This window comes from Microtus pennsylvanicus, chromosome 9, assembly GCF_037038515.1.
Source record: "Microtus pennsylvanicus isolate mMicPen1 chromosome 9, mMicPen1.hap1, whole genome shotgun sequence".
NCBI classification, from domain to species: Eukaryota; Metazoa; Chordata; class Mammalia; order Rodentia; family Cricetidae; genus Microtus; species Microtus pennsylvanicus.
In genome coordinates this window covers 85027753-85039233 of record NC_134587.1, presented here as the reverse complement: position 1 = coordinate 85039233, position 11481 = coordinate 85027753, and the positions used below count along the sequence as shown (strand labels likewise).

Sequence of the window (11481 nt, the reverse complement as noted above, 5' to 3'; positions counted from 1 at the left end):
CATAAAGTCACCTGACGCTGTGCAGCTGTGTGCATACCATGTCGTGAACCTAGACCATCCTGGGATAAAAACTGGGGGCACTCGTTGATACCATATCCTCTGAAAAGAACCTGTGGTTTTGAATTTTTTATTACGATCCTTTATGTGTTTGTGTTTATGCACAAGCGCAAAGGTCAGAGAACGAAGCTGCAGGGCTCGCTTCTCCCCTTCTACCATGTGGTTCCTGGTGCACAAGCTTGGCCCTAAGAGACTTTGCCTACTGAGCTTCTCCGTAACCAGAGTGTGTGACTCGGTGGGGGAGACTGGGTGAAGAGGGTGATGTTCCCTTCTCAGATCCTCCTTAGTGCCCCTATGCCTATGAAGTCAGCTGCTCCGAGTGCTAACTGACAACAGCTCTCACCACCCCATTCTATACGTTTGTCCCTAGTCAGTCATGAGTCTGGCAGACAAACCACTTAGACCATTACCCTATTAAAAGAGGCAATCCAGCCAGGCTGTGGTGGTGCACAGCTTTAATCCCAGCGCTTGGGAGGCAGAGGCAGGTGAATTTCTGAGTTTGAGGCCAGCCTGGTCTACAGAGCAAGTTCCAGGACAGCCAGAGTGTCACAGAACTGAATGCGGGGTTGGGGGTGGATGGGTGGCGGCAATCCATGCGAGGTGCTCCTGTACATTCTCACTGAATGTATGAAGAATGCAAGGGGCTCTATGTTCTTCCGAGAGCCTTTCTTGGGGTGTGCTTTCAGTTAGTAACCTTAAAGGAAATGGTAATGCGCCTCCACAGGCAGAGGAGAGGCTTGCTTTCCTAACAGGCATTGAGTGGCCCAAGGTTAGCATGCCTGTCTCATAATGCAGTCTTCCGGGCATACCAAGCCTCCCAGGTGACTGTGTCATTTGAGTAACCTCTGTGAGAACTGGGGAACGTGGTGGGCTGCAGAAGTGACCCAAATATCATGCCATCAACCCTAGCTACTGTGTTTACAGTGAGCCATAGGGCCTTCTGTCTGTGACCCCTCAGGCATCTTGTCTTCTGCCAGTGTCAGTGAGACCAGCTAGTAACAACCACGTATCAGCTGAAAGCTTAATCTATTTGCTTGTGAGAGAAAGAGAAAATCAGCCACTGATTTGTGGCCACATTTTCAATATAGCCTTGACAATATTGAAGCAGGCAGTTATTCTCATTTTCTTTCCTTTTCAGAAGAGCTCATTTGTTAAAGTGAAAGGACTCGCTCCCATGTCCTTCCTTTTGGGTGCGGCAAGTTTACATCATTCTCTGAATGAGGAGAAGAAGGTAGAAATAAAGATGCCTAGTACATTCTGCTAGGCTAGAGTAACCAGTCACTGAGAGTCAAGGAGGGTTTCCTTTATTTTCCTCCAAATTTACCTCTTATTCTGTGAGCGATGAAACTGATGAAGAAGGATAACATATTCAAACCCTTAACGGCACTGGCAAAAGCAGGATTTGCATGCTTCATCCAACTGTTTCCTGTTTTCCTGTTTGCTGGCCAGTGATGGCTGCCAGGTTCTTTTGTGTGCTCAGTATGGGGTGTGCCCAAGGTGTGGCTCTGAAAGAGTCACAACCAAAAGACCCAGACCAAACCTGATAGAAAAGTTGAACCGTAGACAGTAAGACAGTGGTGAATTCTCAGAGAGAGAATTGTGTCCCTCAGAGGGGATGGGAGTTCTTTGTATGACGGTAAAGAGATGCTACCACCTGGCTTTACCTTCAGGGCCGTTTGAGTGCAGTCAATAGGGTCATATCTGAATAGGGTTCAAGGGGACAGCTCACTATTTGGAGGCAGTACGTTTCCAAACATCGCTTTCCCTCTTGATACTGGCCGTGTGAGATGAGGCACCAGTGGCTATTTCTGGTTGGGCTCTAATTGTATGAGGCAGCACAAACCATCAGTCCTTTGAGTCTGTCTGCCCCACAGGGGAATTTTGCTTTCTATTTTTAGCCCTCTTATTTTGGTCCTTTCACATCGGCAATTAAACCCAGAGCTTCATATATTAGCAAGCATCCTACCAGTCAGCTATTATCAGTTCCCTTCCTGGGTGGATTTCATTCAACACCCAGCAGTAAATAGATATGCATATAATTTAGAGATTATATTATATGTATAGATGCTTGTACAGAAAGCTCATGCCATTGTAGTTATGAGTACAGGGTAGAGAGAGACATGGGCACACTGTACCGAGAAAAGGTACCAAGCCATGTGCCAAAGCAGAGATAAGAACTATGGGTTAATTTAAGTCTAAAAGTTAGCTAGTAACAAGCCTGAGCTACCGGCTGAGCATTTACAATTAATATTGTGTGTTTATTTGGGGAGCTGCCACAGCACAGGAAAACTTCGCCTACACTTTCCTTTCTACTTTTTCTGTAAAAATTTGAATCTTATTAGCCCCAAGAAAAATGAGGGAAACGCAGTCATGGGACTGACCGAAAACTATAGGAACTTACACAAGATAGGAAAGCCCACAGATATGTTTAAAATGCACCTCATTTCGAAAACGCTTCTTCGTCTCCTGCCTTCTCTCTGCCAGGCCCTCCATCACTTGACGCTCAGGACTCTGAGCAATAACTTTTCAGAAAGGTTGCAATGTTGTGCAGTAATGGAGCTGAGATTTGCAACTGACTAGGCATCTCTAAACAAAGGCCAGTCCCCAGCATGCGATGCTATGACTGTGATGCAATTGCTTCTATAATAAAAAGCAACTTTACAAGTTGTAAATACTTGGTGTATATATTTTAAAGAATGCTCTACTTTCCAATTCCTTAGCGTAAGAACCACAATTTCATCAAGGACTAAAAGTGGCTAGATATAGGTAATTTCTGTGCATAACGGTGCTGCGGGAAGGCATATAGCTAACATCATAACTGCATCTTTCTTTCTTTGTTTTTCTTTTTTGCAAAAGACCAAGTTTCTAGGAAATGGCCATTGTCAATTATACCTGCGTAAGATAATTTAATGAATAAAATGTCTTATTGCTAGGCCTGCAGGCTCATGCTTGTAATCCTAGTATTCAGAATGCAAAGGTAGGAGATCTCGGGAATCTAAATATGGAGAAGCTGCCTTAAAAAAGCAAAAGCAAAACAAAAATCACATTTATTAGATGACTTGTGAAATTATATTAAAAGTTGGAAATTCAACTGCTTACTTTAAAATGTATATTACTATTATTATTATTGATTTTTCGAGATAGCGTTTCTCTGTGTAACAGCCCTGAATGACCTGGTATTTGCTTTAGAGACCAGGCTGGCCTTGTACTCACAGAGATCTGCCTGTCTGCCTCTGCCTCCTGAGTGCAGGGATTAAAGGCATACACCACCACGCCCGTCTTAAAAATGTATACTATCTAAAGTACTAGAAAATACAGACTACTCAGCACCGACTTTGAGCAGAACTTATCTTTACATCACCCATTGCACCGTTACTGGTTTGGTTTCACTATTATTTGATTACTAAGATCAACAATATAATTTTCTCCTCTTAGAAATAAAGGTTAGTTTGAGTGGGATGTTAATAGTTCAACATATTTGAGCTTTTAATAAGAAAATGTTTCAAGTTAAACAAATTTATTTCAAATATATAAGCATTTTGTTTAAAGTTTTATACAGATAGTATGTATATGTGTGTGCACACTTGTGCACATGTGTTTGGAGGTCAGAGGACAAGTTATTAGAACAGTTCCTCTCCTTCTACCACGTAGATCCCAACATTTGAACTCAGGGTGTCAGGCATGGTAGCAAGCACTTTACCCACTGAGCTGTCTTACTGACTTTTATATTGTTGCTGTTTAGATGAAAGAAATAGGATGTAGTATAAACGCAGTATGTGACCTTTGATATATTAATGGGACTGCCAGTTGGTCAGGTAAACAAAAAAAGAAGCGATAAATCAAAGAATACATGAGCATACCAGTTACATTTTAACTTACAACACACAAAAATATAGTTACATGCCACTCTTTTTGTGCATGCTGAAACAATTTAAGAAGTGGTGATCTGGGAGAGTTTAGAATTGTCTCTTTCTTCCCTAAAGTCATGAGCTGATGCATAATTAGATTGCTTCAAAAGAAGTATAACTTTTGAAATGCCCGTGAAAAAGCCTGGGTAGACAATTATTCCCCCCCATTATTTGCTTATTTACTTAATTTGTGTGTATATGTTCATGAGGGTGGTTCCAAGTATGTTTTGTGGAATATTAATTTAAAATGTGTTACACTCATTTATGCTGTGGAACATTTGTGCACAAATGTGTTGCATTTTTTTTCTATTGCATTTGTTTAACTCTATGAAGCTGTGTTACTTTGCCTGCCTAAAACATCTGATGGGTCTAATAAAGAGCTGAATGGCCAATACCTCAGCAGGAGAGAAACAGCAGGGCTGGTGGGCAGAGAATAATTAGGAAAAAATCTAGGGAAGGTTTGAGAAAAGGATGAGAGGAGCAAAGCAGTGGCCAGTCTCCCAGTCAGCCACAGAGTAAGAAGGAAAGAAAGACATATAGAATAAAGAAAAGTAAAAAGCCCAGAGGCAAAATGTAGTTAAGAGAGAAATGGGATAATTTAGTTAGAAAAGCTGGCTAGAAACAAGCCAAGCTAAGGCCGGGCATTTGTAAGTTAGAACAAGTCTCTGTATTTATTTGGGAGCTGGGTAGTGGGCACTCCCAAGAACAAACAAACAAAACCCAACTATACTATGCAAATGTTCATGAGTGTGGTTTGAATGATAGAGCTCCCATTGGCTCACATATTTGAATACTTGGTCCCCAGTTGGTGGAAATGTTTGGGGAAGATTAGGTGTGGTCTTGCTGGAGAAGTATGTCACTGGGCATGCATTTTAAGGCTTCAGAAGCCCACTCCATGACCAGTGTGTCTCTCTCTTGTGGACAAGTAATGAGCTTGCAGCTGTGGTTCCAGAACTATGCCTGCCTGCGTACTAATGTGTTTCCCACCATGACTGTCATGAATTCTAACCCTCTGAAACCCTAAGCCCCCAATAAACTCCTTTTTCTATAAGTTGCCTTGGTCATGTTGTTGCTTCACAGACTAGAAAAGTAACTAAGAGCACATGTGAATGCCATAGGTCAGCTTTGGGGGTCTTCTTCAATTCTCTCCATCTTAAGACAGTTAATTCAATTAGTGTTGTCTATGTACATTTGGGTGTGGTTCCATCTGATGAATCATTAAAAAACCTGATTAGAGGTCACACCATCAAAACAACAAATAATAACCATAAAACCCCTCCTCAGTGATTACCAACTGCTAATAGCTCCTCAACAAGGGGCCTGGAAAGAACTCCTCTGCCCCCCCCCCCAATTTATATTGGAGTTTTGGTTGGCCTGATCTAGTGCACTCAACCACAGCATATGTGAGTCCATGAGTATCATCTCCAGAAGTCAGCATTTCCCAGAATTCCTTCCCACCTTCCTGTTTATATTGTTTTCTAGTATTACTTTTCTGACATTCCCAGAGCCTTGGCAGGGGTGGTAGTGGAGAGTAAATAATCTCTATATGGCTGAACACTCAGCAAACTCCAAGATACCTTGGGTTATTAAATGAAAACTGCAAAGCAAGACATGGGATACCTCTGAGAGACCCAGAAGTCTCCAAAACAATATAGGCTATTGTCTTTGCCATACTCCATGGTAAGATGCTGTTGCTGAAGACACCACACTCCATGGCTGCAGGAAAGAGAGACACCAATCTCAAATCTATGGGAAAACTGCCTTCCTGCTATCTAGCTTTCTTAGTGCCAGAAGGTGCAATGCAGTCTGTTGGGGGAGAAAAGACATCAGTAGTCTTATCTACTGCTGGACTCCACATACTATAATACCAAGCAAGACAAGCCTACTGGTGCAATAGTGGCGAAGTGTTATGCGGCAACCAACTGCCTTCCAATTAGTTGTGAAGCGGTTCTTCAGAAGAGGACATTGTGCTTGGTGCTGTAACCCTGGTCGAAAGAACGTGGACGGGAAGGCATAGACTCTAAGGTAGAACTTGCCACTGTTATTTTTCTAGATGGCTAGGTTCTCAAATAGCCACATAATATATTATTTTGAGACAGGGTCTGCAAGTCTCAGGGATTCTTCAATGTTCACCCCTACAGCTTTGGAATTATGGGTACAGGAAGCTGCTTGTCTGTTTGTTTTGCTTTTAATATGGGAGCTATAGATTGAATTCAGGTCTTTTCCATGTCAACAGCACTTTCCCAATTCAGGTATTCTTCCCCCTTTTTCATTTTTTTTTTTTTGCAGTTGATTTATTCTCACCTATTATGAAAAAAGTTGAAGTCGCTCTATGTTCTTTAATATCAAATATTAGCCTATTTCTTTATGTAAAAATAAGGAAGCATATTCATCTTGCTAGTATGCAAATTGCATTATAACCTTATAAACTGTAGAATTATACATATATGAAAGAATTGTGCCAAAACAAATTTCAGATTTATTATCAGAAAAAGATTTATTTGTACCTGTCTTATATACCTATGCAACTGGAGTCAAACATAATTTTCTCTGGCAAGGAGGGGGTGTGAGTGGAAACAATTTTAATAAGCTCCGTTCTAGGGAAGAGCCTGAAACCATGAAATGATCTCCACAATGGTGCGTCTTATTGAAGAAATATTATTCATTAATGAAACTAAATGGCTGAAAGCTTTGTGACTGGTTGGGAGATCTGTGACTAATTGTGATAAACTTGTTCTTTAGTAGCGTCATACTGCTTCGGATATCTTCTGCTACAGCTATTGAGAAAGAATACTATTAAAACTTCCTTAAAACACAGGAAGAAAGGCAACACAAATGTTTTAAACTGCTCCGTCTTATTTCAAAAGTCTCTTACCTGTATGTTTCCCCCGTTGTTAACATTACGTTTACCATGATCAGAAAGTCAACATTTGTACGTCACCAGGATTGCAAGCATTATACTTATTTCATTGTCGTGAATTTTCCAGTAAGGCCATTTTTCTCTTCTAGAATTTCAACCTAAACTATTGTTTCCTTTGGTCTATTTGTCAGCCCTTCCTGGTTTATCATGATCCCGACAGCTTTGAGTAATATTGGACAAGCATCCTATTGTTTCCTTTGGTCTATTTGTCAGCCCTTCCTGGTTTATCATGATCCCGACAGCTTTGAGTAATATTGGACAAGCATCCTTTTGATTCGGCTTATCTAATGTTTTAATCTGAATTCTGGGTTTTAGTGGATGGCGACCTCCTCAAGTCGTATCACTAATGTTAACCACCGGCCCTAAGTAGATTTGGCTCTTTCTTCACTACGTTCTTTTCTTCTTCCCTTCCCGTGTTCTTAATAACCAGAGGGCCCTAACAAGACCCCACCCTTCCTGCTGCCCCAGCCTTGGCCAAACCTGTAGCACTAGCTGTTTCCAGGACCTGGGGTGTTTCAGGCCCTCTATGGAGGGATACGTGACAATGGGTGGCTTATTTCACAGGAACTGCCACCCAGGTCTCAGAGACCTGGCAGCACGGGCTGATACTTCACTTAGGCGAGCCCACAGCGCCCAGGTTGCAGAGCCCCCTTCCTCTCTCAGGAGCATGGTGATGCAGGCAGAACTGAAGGCCTAGGACCTGGCCTCGGGGATGGAGAGGTGCTGCTCGCTCCCCTCCTTTCCGGGCTACGTGCGAGCCCGCAGACACAAAGCCCTGCCCGAGCGACTTCCGCTTCTCCCGGGGATAAAAGAGCTTCCCTCCACCCGGCCTACGTGCCAACTTCAGCACGCATCATGGCCGCCGTCAAAGAGAAGCTTAGACTTTCCCCCTCCCCGCCCATCCTCTTCACTGCGCACGCGTGCCAGGGCTGCCCGGGCTCCGCTCCCAAGGGGGCGGACCCAGGGAAGCCTCGAACTGGCCAATCAGAGGGCGGGATTGCACAGCAAGCCACCCCCCCCCCCTTGCCGGGTTCCGGGCTGCACGTGTCTGTGTTTGGGTACGTGAGGCCGCCGCGGGGCTGGGAAAATAAACCGTGGGGCGCTCCCGGGCTAGGGAATGGCGGGGAGGAGTCGCCCTGCTAGTCCAGGAGAGCTTTAAATTCTCCCACACTGGGGCAGTCCGCACAGTCTTACCTGCCAGTGTGCAGCTAGCGCACTCACTCTGCGCTCCCGGGAACTCTTGTCTTCTGCGATGCTGTTGCTTAATTGCAACCTGGAGGTGAGACTCCCGCCCCTTTAAGTCCTGCAGGCTAAATCTTCGGAGAGGTCCGTTTTAAGGCGCTCAAGCAAGGGTGACAATGACCGACCGCTGGGTTACCAAATCAACCCTTGTTAGGTTTTTCGTATTTTCGTAGCTGGGGGTGGATTTTCAGCTCAGAGAGGGCTCAGGCAGAACAGGACAGTGACAATCTGTTCTCTTCCTGCAGGAAGATGGCCTCAAGAATTTGCTGGAGACAGGAGCGTCGGTCAACGCACCCCCGGATCCCCAGGAGCAGTCGCCTGCTCACCTAGCTGCAGGTGGCGGCCTTGCTTGCTTTCTTCTCTGGCAGTTGCAAGCAGGCGCTGACCTCAACCAACAGGTAACTAGGTAACCTATTGTTGCTATGTACAACCCTCTTCTCCACCCAGTGTCTTCACATAGCCGCCAGTTTCAGTTGGTATAAACATGCATACAAAAATTTCCAGGGGCTGGAGAGATAGCTCAGTGGTTAAGAGCATTGCCTGCTTTTCCAAAGGCCCTGAGTTCAATTCCCAGTAACCACATGGTGGCTCACAACCATCTGTAATGAGGCCTGGTGCTCTCTTCAGGCATACACACAGACAGAATATTGTATACATAATAAATATTAAAAAAAAAGAATTAGGCGGGCGGTGGTGGCGCACGCCTTTAATCCCAGCACTTGGGAGGCAGAGGCAGGCGGATCTCTGTAAGTTCGAGGCCAGCCTGGTCGAGAAGAGCTAGTTGGGAGCTAGTTGGGACAGGAACCAAAAAGCTACAGAGAAACCCTGTCTCGAAAAATTCAAAAAAAAAAAAAAGAATTTCCAGTACGTGTGTGTGCATACATACATACACACACATATACATGTAGGCATATATATATATACATATATATATATATTATATGTGATGGTAACTTGAAACATTTTTAGTATCCACATTAATAAAGCAAAATAAGCCATGAGATTAATTTTCATAATTTAATCAAATTGTTTCAGTATGTAAATACATCAGTAATGATTGATGTGCTATTTTATTTTTGCTTTCATACTGTATTTCACAATCCAGTATGTATTTTCCCTTACAGCATAGCTCAATTCCGTCTAGCCACATTTCAAATGTTCTTTAGCACTAAGTGCCTGCTGGCTATCACCACAGTATACATCTACAGTGGTTTTAACAGCACTTGCTATCTGTCCAAGTCTCAGTCGACCAGGAAATAATACGTGGGAGACATGCCCAGCATCAGTTCTTCGGTGGTTTTCATCTTCGTTAAAGTGTGATGTTTTTCACTGTAAACTTTCATCTTCTGATTTACGGGCATTCCTTTAAATTTTAATGTATGTGAAAGTGGCTTTTTTTAATGGAAACTTTGCATTAGTACAATGAGAGAACCTTATCAGAAATACAAATGAATATTAGAATTTCAGTTGGTACAGGGCAGTTTTCCCTGGCTTCCTCGAATAGCTACTATTAGATCGCCCACTGGCTTCCAGTGTTGGAGACACTAACGTGCTGTCTTGCTCTAAAGGATGTTCTGGGGGAGACTCCACTGCACAAGGCAGCCAAAGTCGGAAGCCTGGAATGCCTTAGTCTCCTTGTGGCCAGTGATGCCCAGATTGAGTGAGTATAAAATCAGGGGCTGCAGGCTTGGTTTTCTTTTTTTTTTTTTCATTTTTTGTTGCTCTTTTGTATTTTTTAAATATTTATTTATTATGTTTACAATATTCCGTCTGTGTGTATGCCTGCAGGCCAGAAGAGGGCACCAGACCCCATTACAGATGGTTGTGAGCCATCATGTGGTTGCTGGGAATTGAACTCAGGACCTTTGGAAGAGCAGGCAATGCTCTTAACCTCTGAGCCATCTCTCCAGCCCCCAGGCTTGGTTTTCTTGGATTCAACTCATGCTCTTCAAGCTGGTATTTTTATGTTATATTTTCTGTTATGTTACCTAATATTATCGAGTAAGTGGAAATAGATCCTGAACATTCAGGGGTGCAAGTCCTCCTCATGACAGATTCCACTGCAGTTTTAGCTTAGGAAGATTCTGCCTATAGAAGTTCTCATATTCAAAATAGAGAATATTGAACACCAAATGCTCTTGTAGTCATTTAAATTTCTTCAAGAGCGAAGTATGATAATGGAATAAAAATGCAGTGGAATGCCTACGGTCTATAGAATGTCCCAGTCACTGAGCATACGACAGTGGACAAAACTAAACTTCTGTGAGCTTTAACTCCCACTCGTGCGTGAGTGAATGCGTGTGTGTGTGTGTGTGCGCGTGCGTGTGCGTGTGTGTGCATGCACGCGCTCGTACTGTGCTCTGCTCACAGCTCCTCAACCAGTACCTTTTTTTATTCTGTACCCAGTATTGTCTATGTGCTACAATTTCCACTGTTAGGAAAAAATAATAAACAATAATTTTCACTTTTGTCCAATTTCAGCTTATGTAATAAGAACGGGCAAACAGCTGAAGATCTTGCTCGGTCGTGTGGATTTCCAGAATGTGCCAGGTTTCTAACCACGATTAAATGGATGCATTCGGCGAAGTCATCGTGTGACCCCTGTGCTCCGGTGCTCAGACAGAAGCGAAGTGTGACAGGTGTGGAGAACAGAGCTCTGAAGAGGAAGTGCTGGTAAGGACCTTCCAGCGGCTCCTTTCTTTCTCCTTTCCGGATTCTCTTCTGGCAGAGTTTACTGTTGCTGTTAATATCAGCAGCACTCTGGTCGAAAGGTCCAGTAGACTTTTCTTAAAGTTTTACCCTGGGTCATAGTTACTACTTGCTAGCTTCTAGAGACCAAAATTTGTCCTTTGTGGTAGAGATTTGGGGAATTTTTTTTTTAAAGGTTATGTGCTGTTTGTGTTCAAGGGTACTTGAGGAGGGCATGGGATTCCTTGGAGCTGGCGTACAGGCCAGGCAGGCATTTGCAGCATGTCTGCCTTGTTGCTTGGGTGCAGGATCCAAACTCCAGTCCCCATGATTATGCAGCAAGCACTCTTAGCACTGAGCCATGTCTCCAGTCCCCTTAAAAATGTTTTTAATGTCAACATGTTTTTTTCTTTTCCCCCAAAACAGATACCTTGTTGGGCAAGAGGCCTGAGGAAGGGCTTCACTTCAGACAGATCTACAAGCCATGGCTGTGGCTTACCATACAGACAAACTCCTGAGGAGGAAAGCTTTCTTCTAAGTGAAGAGACACTCATGAATACATGTATTTACATGACTATATTTTGGCTGTGCATGTTTTATTATTTAACTTATTAAAAGACTATTAAAGGAATAGAAATGTCTGTGAATTCTTTACTATTTTGAAAA

At 43.3% G+C, this 11481-nt stretch overlaps 1 protein-coding gene across 2 annotated transcripts; it reads left to right on the top strand.

The window, feature by feature from the left end:
* The first annotated feature begins 7952 nt into the window (after nucleotides 1-7952).
* On the top strand, nucleotides 7953-11378 carry Ankrd37 (ankyrin repeat domain 37). 2 transcript variants are annotated; one of them, XM_075986706.1, is made up of 5 exons: nucleotides 7953-8164; nucleotides 8373-8525; nucleotides 9696-9787; nucleotides 10609-10800; nucleotides 11242-11378. In XM_075986706.1, coding segments are annotated over exons 1-5 (465 nt in total). In that variant the 5' UTR covers nucleotides 7953-8137; the 3' UTR covers nucleotides 11243-11378. The 2 variants fall into 2 exon arrangements, with proteins under 2 accessions (XP_075842821.1, XP_075842820.1); XM_075986705.1 differs by lacking the exon at nucleotides 11242-11378 and having other exon boundaries at nucleotides 10609-10804.
* The last annotated feature ends 103 nt before the right edge of the window (nucleotides 11379-11481 follow it).